Here is a 15,363-nt window from a genome sequence, read left to right on the forward strand (position 1 = left end):
TATAAAGCCTTGTGTGACTATTTATGGTGAGAAATGTTTTGGACTCTTCTTCCATCTCCATCTGTAGGTAAGCCACTTTGCTGAAGTGTTTTCTTCCAGAAAGGTTTGCAAAGATATCCTCTATCCTGGGCAGAGGATATTGATCTATTTTCAGTACTGGGTTGATGACAACCTTAAAATCACCACAGCTTCTGACAGACTAATTTTTTGTGGCTTCTGGAACAACTAATGTTGCCCATGGGCTCCACTCAACCTTGGAATGAATTCCTTCAGCCTCCATCTGTTCTAGCTCACTGGCTACTTTATTATGGATGGTATAAGGAATCAGATGAGCTTTGTAAAACTTGGGTGTGACCCTTTCATTTAACATAATTTTCCCCTTGATATGTTTGAGTTTTCCAATGCCATCCATGAACACTTCTGTGACATAATCCAGTACCTTTTGTAATTCACTTTATTGCAGGGCATGTGGCTTGGAACTGGTGAATTCACCTCCAGTCAAGCTGTAGTTTTCTCAGCCACTCACAACCCCACAATCCTCTGTCTATTTTTAACCACATACAAGCCCAGTGGGCTTGTTGGTTGTTGTATTTCATGGTTATGAATGCCACTCTCACAGGAGTTACCTCTTCTTCAGTATAATTTCTTAGTTGGGTATCTGCAGGCTTCGGTTCAGTATCTATGAAATGCCATTCAAACTGAAATGACTGGAACAACCAAGACAGTGTCCAATTCCGCTTCAATTAATTTGCCATTCACTTCTGGTGTAAGCCATATTGCTTGTCTCTTGTTGGTTTTCACAATATAAATCTCAAGACTACCCAGTCTTGTGTCACTTTTGCCATTATCAGATGTAGATTGGTGCTTTTTGAAACTGCAATTTGCCTTTTTATCTTTATCTTTTCCCTGTACAGTCCATTTATTTTTGTCTGTCCGACCTACTCTTTGTACGTGTCCTACTTTGTTGCATTTTCTGCAAATTTCACCTTTAAACCCGCAGTGGTCTAGTGTATGTGGGTGCCTGTCATAAAGGTTACACAGTTTTTGGCCAGGCAGGCCTTCATCCAGACATTGCAATTTTGTTCATGCTCACTTTAATTTCTGACTACAGCTCAACTGTGTCTCTGCTACTCCCATTGATACAGTGATTCTAACTGCTCTTTTAAACATGAGTTTTGTTTTAATTAGGAGCTATTTTTGAATATTTTCTTGTAAGATTCCACAAAATAAACAATCTCCTAGTGCATCATTAAGCCTATCACCAAACTGACAATGCTCAGACAACTTCCTTTTGATGTTACTTATGAAACCTAATGCATTCTGCAATCAACAATGGTTTTGGTTCCAAGTGTTCCTGCATTACTTTCACAATATCAGCAGAGCTCATTACGGCTCGTTTGGTTGGAGCAATCAAACTTCTTAGCAAACTGTATGCTTTTCCACTCCAAGCACTCTACAAAACTGGCATTCGCTTTTCATTGGCTATTTCATTTGTTACACATTCCAGTTACTTCTTGTGCAATCTTACATATCTGTCTTTGCAATGTAGACAGCCATCTATTTCTTTAACTCAAACATCTCGCTGCACTTTTTTAAAAAACTCAAATGTCTTGCTATGCTTCAGCAGGTAGGTAGTTGTCTCTGGTTTAAGACTTTCCTATTGCCACTGTTATGTTTTGTAACTCCAAGACATAAAACTATTTGAAAGAAAAACAATGGGACCCGCGAGATGCATGTATACTTCATTTTTTTCCTTTTAGTGAGGACTGCACATATGATGGGGTGGCATGATGAAGTATGCCATTCACATACTTTTACATACAATCTGTAATGAATTACTTAAATGAACAAGAATGCTTAATCAAACAATGTATTTATGATATTGCTCAAATGGCAGAAAGAATTTCAAGATGTATATTGTTATACATTTCTGTGACATTAAATGTACCTATTCAAACCTATTAAATATACAACACCAATGAGCTGAATCTCTCTTTTAAAACCCTATCTGTGATGTCACTTTCAAGGAATTATGGATCTGTATTAATCTAGATCTCTGCTTCATTACTCATTTTAACTTCTATTTTGTAACTTCTGCATATACCAGCCTCTATGACCTTATCAATGATTAAGTTGGATTGGAATTGTAGTGCTACATCTACTAAGTAATTCTATATATCATGCAATTAGAAACATCAAGAGAGAAATGCAAATGAACTGAGAGTCAATAATCAACTACATTGCATTTGCTCAAAAATCAATTAGCATACAGAATCAAACAACCAAAATTTAAAAAATAAAATGGTAAGGACCAATTAGATTTAATGCTTCTGTTCCAAAGCCTATGGAGTTAGTTTCTTAAAGCTTCAAGTGTGCAGTTCAGGATGTGTAAATGTACCAGGAATATAATGATTTGTAGAATTTAATTGAGTATAGTCATCACTTGGATGGCCGGGTCTCAATAGCCGGGAAGTGGGATTATATCAAAATCCAGTTTTGATAGAATGACCCAAGTCTTCCCTCTTTGTTGTAAATTTGCATGAATCCTGAGTGGACACAGGATTTTTGACCATATTTAATGCTCTAGTATTCAGAGCAACCCAGGCCTTACAACTGACATAAGTTTGAAAAGACTATAATAAATATTCTAAGGAATATCCCACAACAAATCCAACAATATTCACGGCATCCCATAATGGCCTTCCATCCTGTCCTTAAATTCTCTTGGTCTATCGCTGAAACCCCCCTCCCCTTTCTCGATCTCTCTGTCTCCATCTCTGGAGACAAACTGTCAACCGACATCTTTTATAAACCTACTGATTCCCACGGTTATCTCAACTATACTTCTTCCCACCCCTAGATTCTACAAAAATGCTATTCCCTTTTCTCAGTTTCTTCGCCTTTACTGCATCTGTTCCCAGGATGTGGCTTTCCATGCCAGGACATCAGAAATGTCCTCCTTCTTTAAAGGGCAGGGTTTCCTTCCCTCCACTATTGATACTACCCTCACTCACACCTCCTCCATTTCCCATACATCCACAATCACCCCATCTTCCAGCTGCCTTAATAGTGATAGAGTTTCTCTTGTCCTTACCTACCGCCCCACCAGCCTTTGCACCCAACACATTAATCCCTTGTCCATTTGTCCTTTCCAATAATCTCCCTCCTGGCACTTATCCTTGCGTGCAACCAAGTGCCTCACCTGCCCATGCACATCCTCCCTCACCTCCATTCAGAGCTCCAGGCAGTCCTTCCAGGTGAGGTAACACTTCACCTGCAGATCTGCTGAAGTTGTCTATTATGTCCAGCACTCCTGATGCAACCTCCTCCCCATTGATGAGACCTATCGTAAATTGGGGAACTGCTTCGTTGAGCACCTCCACCATAATCCGCCACAACCAGGACTTCCTGCTGGCCAAACATTTTAATTCTGATTCTCGTTTCAACATGCTGGATCAAGATGAGGCCACCCTCAGGATGGAGAAGCGATACTTGATGGTATGAATAACAATTTCTCCTTCCAGTAAATGATTTCTCCCCCCCCCCCCATGACTTCCTCTATTTCCCACCCTAACTTTTACCACTTCTCACCTATTACTTCCCCCCCAGGTCCCCTCCTCCTATGGTACTCTCACCTATCAGATTCCTCCTACTCCAGCCCTTGACCTTACCCATCCACCTGGCTCCATCTATCACCTTCCTGCTAGCCTTCTTCCTCTCATCGCACCTTTTTATTGTGGCAGCTTCCCCCTTCCTTCTCAGACCTGAAGAGGGGTCTCAGCCCAAAACGTCAACTATCTATTCATTTCTGTTGATGCTGTCTGACCTGCTGAGTTCCTCCAGTATTTTGTGTGTGTTGCTTTGGATTTCCAGCATCTGTATATTTTCTTGTGTTTATAATGGCCAATTACTTGCATTTGAACTTTAGTCACTGTTGTCATATGTGAAATTTTAACTGGACGAATAAGTTTTAAATTGCAAGGAGACACTGATAGTGGGCAAAAGTGTGACAGGTGGAATTCAAAATGGCAAAGTACAAGAACCATAGAAAAGGTTTTTTTTAAAATTTAATTGCCCAGTTACAGAAATTGCTAAAAAGCAAAAGACTTAATTTAGATTAATATGGTATTAACTTTCATTCCATGGGGGTGAAAATAGAAAAAGATGAATATTATTCCACAGTTTTATAATCACATTTCATCTGAAACACAGTTCAGTTCTGGACTAAACACATCTGAGAAAACTCAAGCTGAGGGTAGTGCAGATTCATCAAAATGACACAGAGAGCTAATGGGGATTAATTTAGGGCCAGTTGCACGTGCTGAAGTACAGTATACGAGTAGAAATGAGATGATCAAGGTGCTTTTGACAATAATAGGCTTTGATAAAGTAGATACAAATAAGCTATTTCCTCAAGTAGGAGAGTTCAGAACAATGGCTCCATTAGACATAATCTTAAAATTACTGTTAGATTATTCAGGATGATGTCAGCAAGTATTTATTTGCACAAAACTGTAGAGGCTATGTCAATAGAAAATTTCAGAACTAAATTTTATAACTTTTTTTAGGCAGCTCTATTCAAGAGTAAAGGTAGGTAAACACAATTAAGATACAATTAGCCAGATTTCATGGAGTTTGAGCAGGAGAATGCTCCAGTCCCACTCCAATGTTTTATCAGCTACCAAAATGTAAGTAGAGAATCAGTCATCAAAGTCAGCTTTGAGAGTTCAGGATGCAAGCTGTATTTTAACTTGGTATGTCATCACCAACTCATTTGGTTCTTCAAATAAAAAAATCATCAAAGTCCCTTTTTGGCAAAAGTTGTGTAGGGCAGTCCACTATTCACTCTATCTTGATCATAAATGTAGGAGAAATGGATACAGAATAGATTTTTCACATGTGCCTGCCTAAATATGTTCAGAGAAGCTTCTTCATTTACAAAACATATTCTAGAGCCATAATTCTGGTGTTAGCCACTCATATTTTAACAAAAAAAGTAGAGATCACTTCTTTCTACATGGATTTGATAAGCTATGAACTGACAAAGATGTACAGTGTTTAATGATGTTTTGCCTTCTGTCTTCGTTTTATCTACCATTGAAACCTTCATTCCTGCCTTGTTGCCTTTGAATTTCACCACTTGAATTCTTTCCTAGTCAACGCCCTATCCTTGACCCCATGTAAATTTCCATTGTGCTGTCACCCATATCCTAAGTTACAGTAATTCCTGTTCATTCATACACCATGCTCCATGACCTATATTGACTCTCAGTCTAGTAGTAATTCATTTCTAAGACATTTTCTTGCTTTCAACTGATCATTCCTTCCCATCTTCGCTAACCCAGAACTTTTTGTGCTATCCAGTCATGGTCTCTTGCATATCCCCAAGTTTAAATGCCTTTAGCTATCTAAATTCTAAGCTTTGCAAATGATTTCCTAAACCATTTTACATTCTATTGTCCACAAAACCCGCCAGGCCTCTGATCAATTGTGCTCATACCTAATGTGGATTGGGGAAAACTCTGGTAAACTTCCTGTGAATTGGATAAGAATGTTTTCCCACTTCGAGGGCGATGTGCAAATACAGGATTTTGTTGTTATGCTGTCACCCTGTTCAAGCCCTTCTTGTCTCATTTCCATGTTACCTTCACCATGTTCTACTTATTTTTCCACATATTTGCTTTCATATTTTTAATATTCATTTGTGAGATTCAAATGTTGTAAATAATACCAGTGTTTATTGCTCAACTCTAACTCTCCTTTTACTTGTTTTCTTGAATTATTGCAGAGGCACTCCCATGCACATATATGCAGTATGTGTACTCGTGCATCTAACAAGCACAACTTTGGATAGCTCCATTTTTCTGTGGGACTGTATGTAGCTGTGCAATTATCTCCAAAGCCTTTGATGAGGAAATTGTCCTAAGGCACACTTGTTTCAATATGCTGGCACTGACAATGGCCTCCAAAACCCAATCAATTTCCTTTGTGTGCTTCAGCCCTAAATGCTACTCATGATACAGTAATTTCATCATTATTTAATATCTATATTTATTAAAGTGTATAAACTTATTTAGTATGTATATAATATCCTGGTATATTAATGTAGATGACAGCATCAACTACATCACCGAAGAGTCCGGGTAGACTTTGGACACATAGAATAGCTGCCATTTTTAATAATCCCTCAACTTCATTTAGCAATATTTGATTAGAGGAGTGTGATACCAGCAAATTATGTTCAAGTCATATTTATACCAGAGAAAGGAAAAGGCCATTTTTTAAATAACTTGTGAGATTTTTATTGTATACTTATTTATGTATATTCATAGTATTGTTTCAACTTAAAAAAGCTTAAATGCAATTATGTAACATAGCACATAATACAATTATCACATTTCTGTATTTTTAATCTCGTTGCAAGACAATCAACCAACTGCAGGGATAATATAATTTAGCTGTATGGATTTAAGCCAACCTGGAGTATAATCACTTGTTGAAACCTGGGTTTATTTTAGATGTTCTCTTTATTGTAGTAGAACTGAACACCTTGGGGATTAAGAGACGAATAGTAATTACACATTTTATGCAGGACATTAGAAAGGTCTTTAGGTCCACAGAAGAACACACCAATGCTGGACCTGTGTAAGAGGCAATAAAAGACAATTCAGAACAAAGACATCTTGTATTCTTCTATGGTTAGCATTCAAAGTTGTACTTTCAGATCAGAAACTATTAAAGACAAGTTACTGAAGTATTACAAAAAAGACTTGCAAAAGCAGCCCAGTACATCATTGCACCCAGCTGCCATCAGAATACAATCACTTGTTTCATACAGAATAGCACCAGTTATCTATCAAGTATAAAGTCAATGAAATACACACTGTCTGGTCATTTCTTTGCTACATTAAACCTTGGACTATAGTTTCTGTTGAGTGAGATTCAGCTGTATCATAGGAAACATCCTGTGAACTAATTATATGACAATGCACCACATTCAATTCATGCTTCTAGTAGGGTACTATTCTGAGATGTATCAAATATAGCACAGAGCAAGTGATGCACAGAGCTGTTAATATTAAAGAGAAGAACAAACTGTGTCATATTGCATAAACTACCTATTGTAGTTTGCAATAACCAAGACATAATACAGCTCCTATTTCACCCCTGCCATTCTCAACAGACCAGATTTTAATGCTACACAAGAGCTTGTTCATGCCTGCTTGAGTACCATATCAAATATAGAATATAGAATAGCGGTCACAGACAGATACAGTCAGTGCAGAACAGTAATAACACCTTGCTGACAATCAACAGACTTATTTCAAGGATGCGTGCTTGACTAATTGTGCTCTGCTCACTCTATACTCGGAATGGTGTGGCTAGGCTCCATCTATACATTTGCCAATGACAACATTGTTGTTGACAAATCTAAGATGGCAACAAGATGGCGCAAGATAAATCAAATAGTTAAATGGTGTCATAACAACTCAACGCTCTCCATCAGCAAAACCTGAGAACTGCTTGTGGACTTCAGAAAAGGGAAGTTAGGAGAACACACACCAGTCCTCATTGACGGGTCAGCAGTAGAACTGGTGAGCAGTTCAAGTTCCCGGGTGTCAACATCTCAGAGAAGAGCTTACTTATTTTTGTAAGTTGTGTGGTAATTTTTAAGTTTTGCACTGTTCTGCAACAAAATGACAAATTTCATAACATACTGTATGTCAGTGAAAATAACCTGATTCTGATTCAATACTGTGCAGGAACAGGAAGTTCAGACCACCCTGTCTGTGCTGAGCATGATCCAAGCAAAACTATGCTGCACATATCTCTCTATTCCATGCACTTCATGCTTGTCATTATTATTATTACTGTTGACTTCATTATGGTCACATGTTCTGAGGCACAGTGAATGTTTTGTTTTGCATTCCATGTATATCAATCATTTCATTGCAACAGTGCATTGAGGTAATACTGGGGACAACAATAACAGTGCAGAGTAAAGTGTTATAGAAAGAAAAAGTGCAATGCAGACAATTAGATGCAAGACTTTTGTATCTTCTGCCCATGGGACAGAGGAGAAGAAAATGTTTGTGTTGTGGGGAGTTGGGGAGGTAGTTACCTTTGACTTTCTAACTAGAAGACCACAATCTGTGCAGATTGGAAATAACATCTCCACCTCACTCACTGGTGCTCTGCAGGGATGCGTGCTTAGCCCTTGCTCTACTCTCTCTACACCCACAACTGTGTGGCTAGGCATAGCTCAAACAGCATGTATAAATTTGCTGATGATACAGCCATTGTTAGCAGAATTTCAGATGGTGACAAAAGGGGATACAGGAACGAGATATACCAGTTAATTGAGTGGTGTCGCATTAACAATTTTACACCCAACATCAGCAAGACCAAAGAGCTGATTGTGGACTTCAGGAAGGGTATGACATGGGATCACAAGCTAATCCTCAGAGGGGGATCAGAAGTGGAAAGAGTAAGCAATTTGACATATTGATGCAGCCATAAAGGCAGCAAGTTAGTGGTCATATTTCATTAGGAGTTTGAGGAGATTTGATATGTCAACTAAAACACTTCAAAACTTCTACAAACATATCCTGGAGAGCATTCTGACTGGCTACATCACTGTCTGGTATGGGGGGGTGGGGTGTTACTGCACAAGATTGAAGTAAGTTGTCAAAACTTGTAGAATTAGTCAGCTCTATCATGGATACCAACCTCCGTAATAACCAAGACATTTTCAAGGAGCGGAGCCTTAGGAAGGCAGGATCAATCATTAAGGATCCCCACCACCCAGGACATGCCCTCTTCATACTGTTACCGTCGGGAAGGAGGTACAGAAGCCTGAAGACACACACTCAGCGATTCAGGAACAGCTTCTTCCCCTCTGCCATCCAGTTTCTAAATGGACGTTTAACCCGTGAACACTACCTCAACCTTTTTTTTTACTTGTTATTTTGCACTACTTATTTTAACTTAACTATTTAATAGACAGATACACATTTACGGTAACTCCGTCTTTTTTCTCTATATTTATTTATCATGTATTTCAATATACTGCAGCCGTAAATTTAACAAGTTTCACGACATATGCTGGTGATATCAAATCTGATTCTGATTACATTGGCTGTTTTACTGAGGCTGTGAGTGGTATAGACAGACATAGAAGACAGGCTGGTTTTCATGATGTGCTGAGTTGATCTGTGTCCACAACTCTCTGTAGCTTCTTTTGCCTCTTAAATGTTATTGTCATATCTACCTCTCTCACCCCTTCTGGGAGTGCACTCCAAGTACTTATCACACGGTGTTAAAAAAATTGCTTTGCATTTCTCCTTTAAACGTACCCCCTCTCATGTATTCTTCTCTAGTCTTTGACCATGCCATCATGCAAAGACTGGCTGGCTATCTGCCCTACCCAGGTCTTGCATAATTTCATACTCGAACAGGTTGCCCCTCAGCCGTTGATATTCCGGAGAAACCAGTCCAAGTTTGTCCAATCTTTCCTTGTCATCAGTACACCTCAATATCAGGTATCGGAGTTTGGAGTTCAATTTTGACTCCATATGAAAGAACTTTATAGGTTTCCTCTGAATGCTCCAGTTTCCTCCCACATTCCAAAGGCATACAGGCTAGTAGGTTAATTGGTCTTTGAAAACTGTCCCATGATTAGGCGAGGTTAAATAGGTGGGTTTCTGGGCAGAGTAGCTCATTGGGCTGGAAGGGCCTGTTCCACACTGTATCTCTAAATAAAAACAGTGCCTTTCCTGTTTGTGTCAAAAATCGTTGTTTTAGGTATGATTATCTCAGTAAATGCAGTTTTTAAAAAACATTTCTCCACAGATGCTGCCCCATCTGCTAGGTTTTTTTTTGGATATTTGTTTTTTGCTTCAGATTTTCAATAATTGTCCCGTATTTCCTTCAGCATGTACTGCTTTTCTTTTCTTTCTTGATTTCCTGGCTATCCAGAGAAGAACTTCAAGCTGTATACTTTGATAATAAATGAACCTTTGAACAAATCTCATCATAGCCTGGTATGGAAACACCAATGCCCAAGAATGGAAAAGCCTATTAAAAAGTGGTGGACACAGACCAGTTCATCTCCAGTAAAGCCCTCTCCACTATTGGGTATATCTGCAAAGGGCACAGCCAGAAGAAAACAGCATCCTTCATTAAGGACTACCATCCAGGCCCTACTCTCTTCTCACTGCTTCCATTGAGGAGGAAGTACAGGAGCCTTGGGACCAACACCAGATTTAGGACCGTATCTTACTATTCAACCATCAGGCTCCCGAAGTAGCTTGGATAACTTCACTCATTTCAACACTGAACTGATTCCACAAACTGTAACTCACTTTCAAGGACTCTGCAACTCATGTTCTCAGTGTTATTTGTATTAGAAGTATATTATTTTATTTAGAGATCTATCAACTATGGTAAAGTGGATGTCATAGTCAAGGAAAAAGGAAGATATCCCAGAGACACATTATAAAAAGCATAATGCCTAACAAGTTTGTTATTGTCACATAACCTCCCTGTCTTTCAGTTCCATGCCTGTGAGACTGAATAATACTGCTTTTTAAAATCATTATTTTGTCTCTCCTTTCAGTGGTTTCATGCATATATCCAGCAAGTGTTTTTATTCTCTGTACTCTCACTTTTCTCCATATACTCTTACTATTCAAGAGTTCTCCTTATTTTGATCAAACTGTACCACCTCACACTCACTTACATCCTGTTGCTACATAACTTTCATGGAAAAGTAATAATCCAGATCAGTGACCTTAATGTAATTGAACATATGTGTAACCTGATCCATTAAACATGGCTGCTTCTAGGCAGAAAATGCTGTTACCAGGGATGGTTCAAAGTCTGCTATAATCTCTCCTCACGTGATTGATGATTATTTGGCAAATAAGAACATAATTTCCTTTAATAACAAGCAACATTTTCTTAAATTCTAGGGATATTCCATATAAAAGGACATTTTCTAAACCAAATATTTAATAAAGTAATACCACTTGCTGTCAAATAGTAAGTATTGTTTAACTACAAACATAATTCAGACTATGGGATAGAATGCACAATATAACAACATCTTTTATTCCGTTCTCCAGAATTTAAAAGAAAAAGTAGCTCTGTATATCTCCTGCATGACATGACGCTCCCAAGACAGGGGAAAAAAAAGAGCAGAACCTGACTGTACATTAAGACACTTCATCCTCAGCGTACCTCACTATCAAAGTTGCATTGCTACCCATTTTCCACGAAACAGATTCTGACTTGTTCCTACAAATTAATAGTACAACAGGTTGCCACTATCACAGACATCATTTGTTGCTAATATGGCTTCACCTCATCTTCCCACATATATATATATTTTAATCTGAGAATTGTGTGTGTGCGTGTGCATGAAGAATTCTAGTAATAACACTCAAAATAGGGGTTGAGTAAGATGCAGGAATTCCGTTCCAAAGCCATCTCTTAATCCCAAAGCGCAAAGAAGCACAAGAATCCATTATTCCTTTTGTTACTGCGATCATCATCTTATGGTTAGTTTTTTTCCTAACGACAGGAGATTTTGAGCTATGACATTGTATGCACTAGGAACAAGATTCAGAACGTTGCACTCATTACACGATGGTAAGAAGATCATCCTGTTCACAATCCCAATTTTTAAATACCTTGAGGGCCATTGGGTTTTCATCTGAAATCTGCCAGAGTACTTTTTGCAATTCAGAGATCAATTATTGGTTATTTTATTTTTTTTTAAGTATCAGTATTCTTGTGTTTGTGAGAATGGATACAAGTAAAATACACAACTAGAGCAAGAAATCAAAATAGCAGTTACATATTTTAAAAACATAACAGAAAACAGAGTTGAATCTTTGAAAACAGAGACAGTTTTATTTTCTCCTTTTGTGTGTTCAACTAGAATTTCTTTGCTTTTGTTCTATTATCAAAAGGCAATTTATAACCAATCTGATTCTTCGTAACAGAGTTTAAGGTTGATCACTATTTTACGAAAAGTGATTTCTGTTTCATGCTGGTCCTCATGGAAATATAGGTTCCATTTATCAATCTGACAGAAATTAGTTGAAGTACGTATCTACTCATTGTCACTTTACAAGATGACAGTGTAGTGTCTTTTCCTATTTACAAATCCACATTATTCGTACAGAAACTCTTATAATGCTGCACTTTTATTGTCATGTAGATTGTGAAATGTGATCATGTAAAATGTGATCAAACCTATAATAAAATCATAATAATTATTGAACATTCAAATTATTATAATACTGAAGCATCAGAACATGAAAGGCCTTACCCAGGGTTATCGTCAGCTATGTATTTGAACTCATTGTTCCAGTTTGGTCTACCATAGAAAGTCTTCTGTTTCAGTCCAGTGATTACATCTTCATTCTCTCCATAATGCAAAGCAATATGGGCAGCCTATAAGGAAACAACAGTCAGTTCACGATAAAACAAATTTACTGCAGCTCTTCAGTTTTACATTTTACAGCTTATTTTTTTTTCTTTATCAAATTATAAACAAAAATATTAAACCATACTGCCTTAGCACAACATTAAATATAATTCAGATTTAGGTTCGTTTCACGTAGTTCCCAAGCTTTCAGTTCTTAAATCCCATATTCACCATTTTGATTTATCACCAGCATCTAGATATCCATCTACTAAATTTGTTAAGATGATTAAATCAAACCTGGCTGCTCAGATTCAAAGTTGAGCTCCAAATCGAAAAATCATGGATTTTTAATCTCCATTCATTTCTAATCCATGTGTTTCCGGTCAAAACTTTTTCCACAGCAATTTATGGTTAGTTTTACATTTGGACATGTTCTTATTACTTCCCAAGAGACTTTCAATGCATTTAAAGATCAGGAGAACGCATGTGGTAATGATGTGTTTTGGGGTGGAAAGACACAGATTAAAGATTAGCTTTATTTGTCACATGTACATTGAAATAATAAAACATACAGTGAAATGTGTTGTCTTACATCAATGACCAACAGAGTCCAATGATAAACTGGGGACAGCACGCAAGTGTCGCCATGCTTCCAGTGCTAACATAGCATGCTTACTCTCTACTAACCCGAACATTTTTCGAACATGGGAGGAAACCAGAGCACCTTGAGGAAACCCACGCAGTCATGGGGAGAATGTACTAACTTCTTATACTTAGCAGCGGAACTTGAATCTGGATCACTGGCACTCTAAAGCGATGCACTAACTGTTACTCTACCATGCTGCCCTCTTTTGATTGATTGATCCTTCTCTTGTGCAATATCCTTCTGTACACAATTATTAACAAAAATATTAAACCTTAGCTTAACTTTGATGTAACCAGTTTTAGAAAGTCAACATGAAGCAAAATATAATCATTTGAATCGGGTTAATGAAAACAGAAGGAATTAAGTGGATGCATCACATGGAGATGGGAGAGAGGAATGATGAAAATAGAATTGGGACCAAAGTAAAACAAGAGATTTAAAAGAATATTCTTGTAATCAGAGAGAAGCAGAAAAGTGATAAGAGTTTGGTCCAAAATTCCATGAAGTGGTATGGTTGAAATTATTTATATAGAAGCTGTTCAATTCAGTTATAAACATGAGGAAACTAATCTTTAAAGAGAACATTTGTTGAAAAGTTATGAAATTGAAACAATAAATTCTCACTCACTTGATAATCATCCCAGCCTGTGAGAAAGATATGATAACTTAGGAACTGACCCTTTCCTATCTTCATCATTTGCATTTCCAGAGAATGCAAAAGATCAGCAAACCATTCAAATGAATGAGTATCCCGGCAAATCCAATAGAAGTAGACCTTTATATTATAAAAGAAATGCATTACTATAAGCCTCAAAATTTTCAAAAAGGAAAATTGATTCAGGAGGAGAACAGAACATTCCCTCATGCATTTAGCAATTGTAGGAAAGGAAAAAATGCATTAAGATTATTCAAGACATTAAAAAAACTTCCATTATGTTTCTTTCATGACATTACTTTCCAGTTTTCTATGTTTATTCAAAAATAATTTCTTTCATATCTATCAGAATTAACTCATTTTCCTCAAAATATCATTGACTGTGGTAGTAAAAGCTCAATATACATGACTATATTGTTCATTATTTAGTACACATTTTCCATTTAGAATGTGCTCTTTGCATAATATGACTGACTACTCCCCAATTGCTTTGAATGACCACTATTCAGTCACTGCCTTATCATGAGGATTTGTATAATATTCTCAGTATGCTTTTCAAATGAAAAAAAGGCATTTACAAAACTCACCCGTCTTAATTTAGTCATCACAGTCTGGTGACTGTACTTAAACCAAATTGATTTCAATATAGAAGCAAAGGGGGTTACTCCAATTCCTGCTGCAACCAGCACACTAACTTCATAACAGAACACATCAATACTGGCAGTTCCAAAAGGACCATCGACTGCGACTCTGTAAAGCATATCAAATATATATATAATAGCTTGGAGCCTGATGTGTATGGATACGCCATTTTCACCACCGCTATCTGGAACATTTCATCTTCAGTTTCTTTAACAGGAATTTATCATAAAACATTTCAAACTTCTGATACAATTCCATATTAAATGGACTCTTTTACATAAGAGTCAACAAGCTGCAAATGCTGGAAACCTGACATAAAAACGTAAAGCTCTGGACACCTTCACCTGTTTGGAAGAATCCATGCAAAGAGAAACAGTTAATGTTTCAAGATGAAGACTCTGTTTCTCTTCACACAAATGCTGTCTGATTTGTTATTTCCAGCTTTAAAAAAATTAAATAAAGGCAAACTTGATTATGTAACATAGAATAACTCAAGATCAAAACAGCTAATAAAAGTTTGAAGTACACCATCTCTGTAAAGTATAGCACAAAGAGTGTTAGGCATTGAAATGTCTACAAAAGACATCTTCCCTGACATGTATATCACTGAACACACACAAAATGCTGGAAGGACTCAGCAGGCAAGGCAGCATGTATGCAAAAAAACTACAGTCAACATTTCGGGCTGAAACCCTTCGGCCGGACCTTTTTCCCCCACAGATGCTGCCTGGCCTTCGGAGTTCCTCCAGCATTTTGTGTTTGTTGTTCGGATTTCCAACATCAACAGATTTTCTCTTGTTTGTGACAAGCAGAAATAGACAGTTTTGATACAGCCAAAGAAAACATGAGTTAGTAAGTTGGAAAATTCAGTATTGAATGCAGAAAACTGCAATGTGCCCAGATGAAATACGAGGTACTCTTCCTCATGCTAATGCAAGACTTGGTGTAACGGATGAGCCAGAATGTGAGTGGGATGATAAATTA

General features: G+C 37.4%; 1 protein-coding gene across 1 annotated transcript in view; it reads right to left on the reverse strand.

Annotated features, from left to right (window-relative positions):
• Positions 1 to 6,412: 6,412 nt before the first annotated feature.
• Positions 6,413 to 15,363, reverse strand: part of LOC140202004 (NADPH oxidase 3-like) — a 180,171-nt gene continuing 171,220 nt past the window's right edge. Inside the window, exons 10-13 of the mRNA XM_072266873.1 lie at positions 14,325 to 14,487; positions 13,711 to 13,857; positions 12,338 to 12,462; positions 6,413 to 6,641 (exon numbers count right to left, since the gene is read on the reverse strand). Coding sequence (XP_072122974.1) covers positions 6,515 to 6,641; positions 12,338 to 12,462; positions 13,711 to 13,857; positions 14,325 to 14,487 — 562 coding nt within the window. The 3' untranslated portion in view covers positions 6,413 to 6,514. The remainder of the gene's footprint in view (positions 6,642 to 12,337; positions 12,463 to 13,710; positions 13,858 to 14,324; positions 14,488 to 15,363) is intronic.

This window comes from Mobula birostris, chromosome 8 (genome assembly GCF_030028105.1).
Source record: "Mobula birostris isolate sMobBir1 chromosome 8, sMobBir1.hap1, whole genome shotgun sequence".
Lineage (NCBI taxonomy): Eukaryota > Metazoa > Chordata > Chondrichthyes > Myliobatiformes > Myliobatidae > Mobula > Mobula birostris.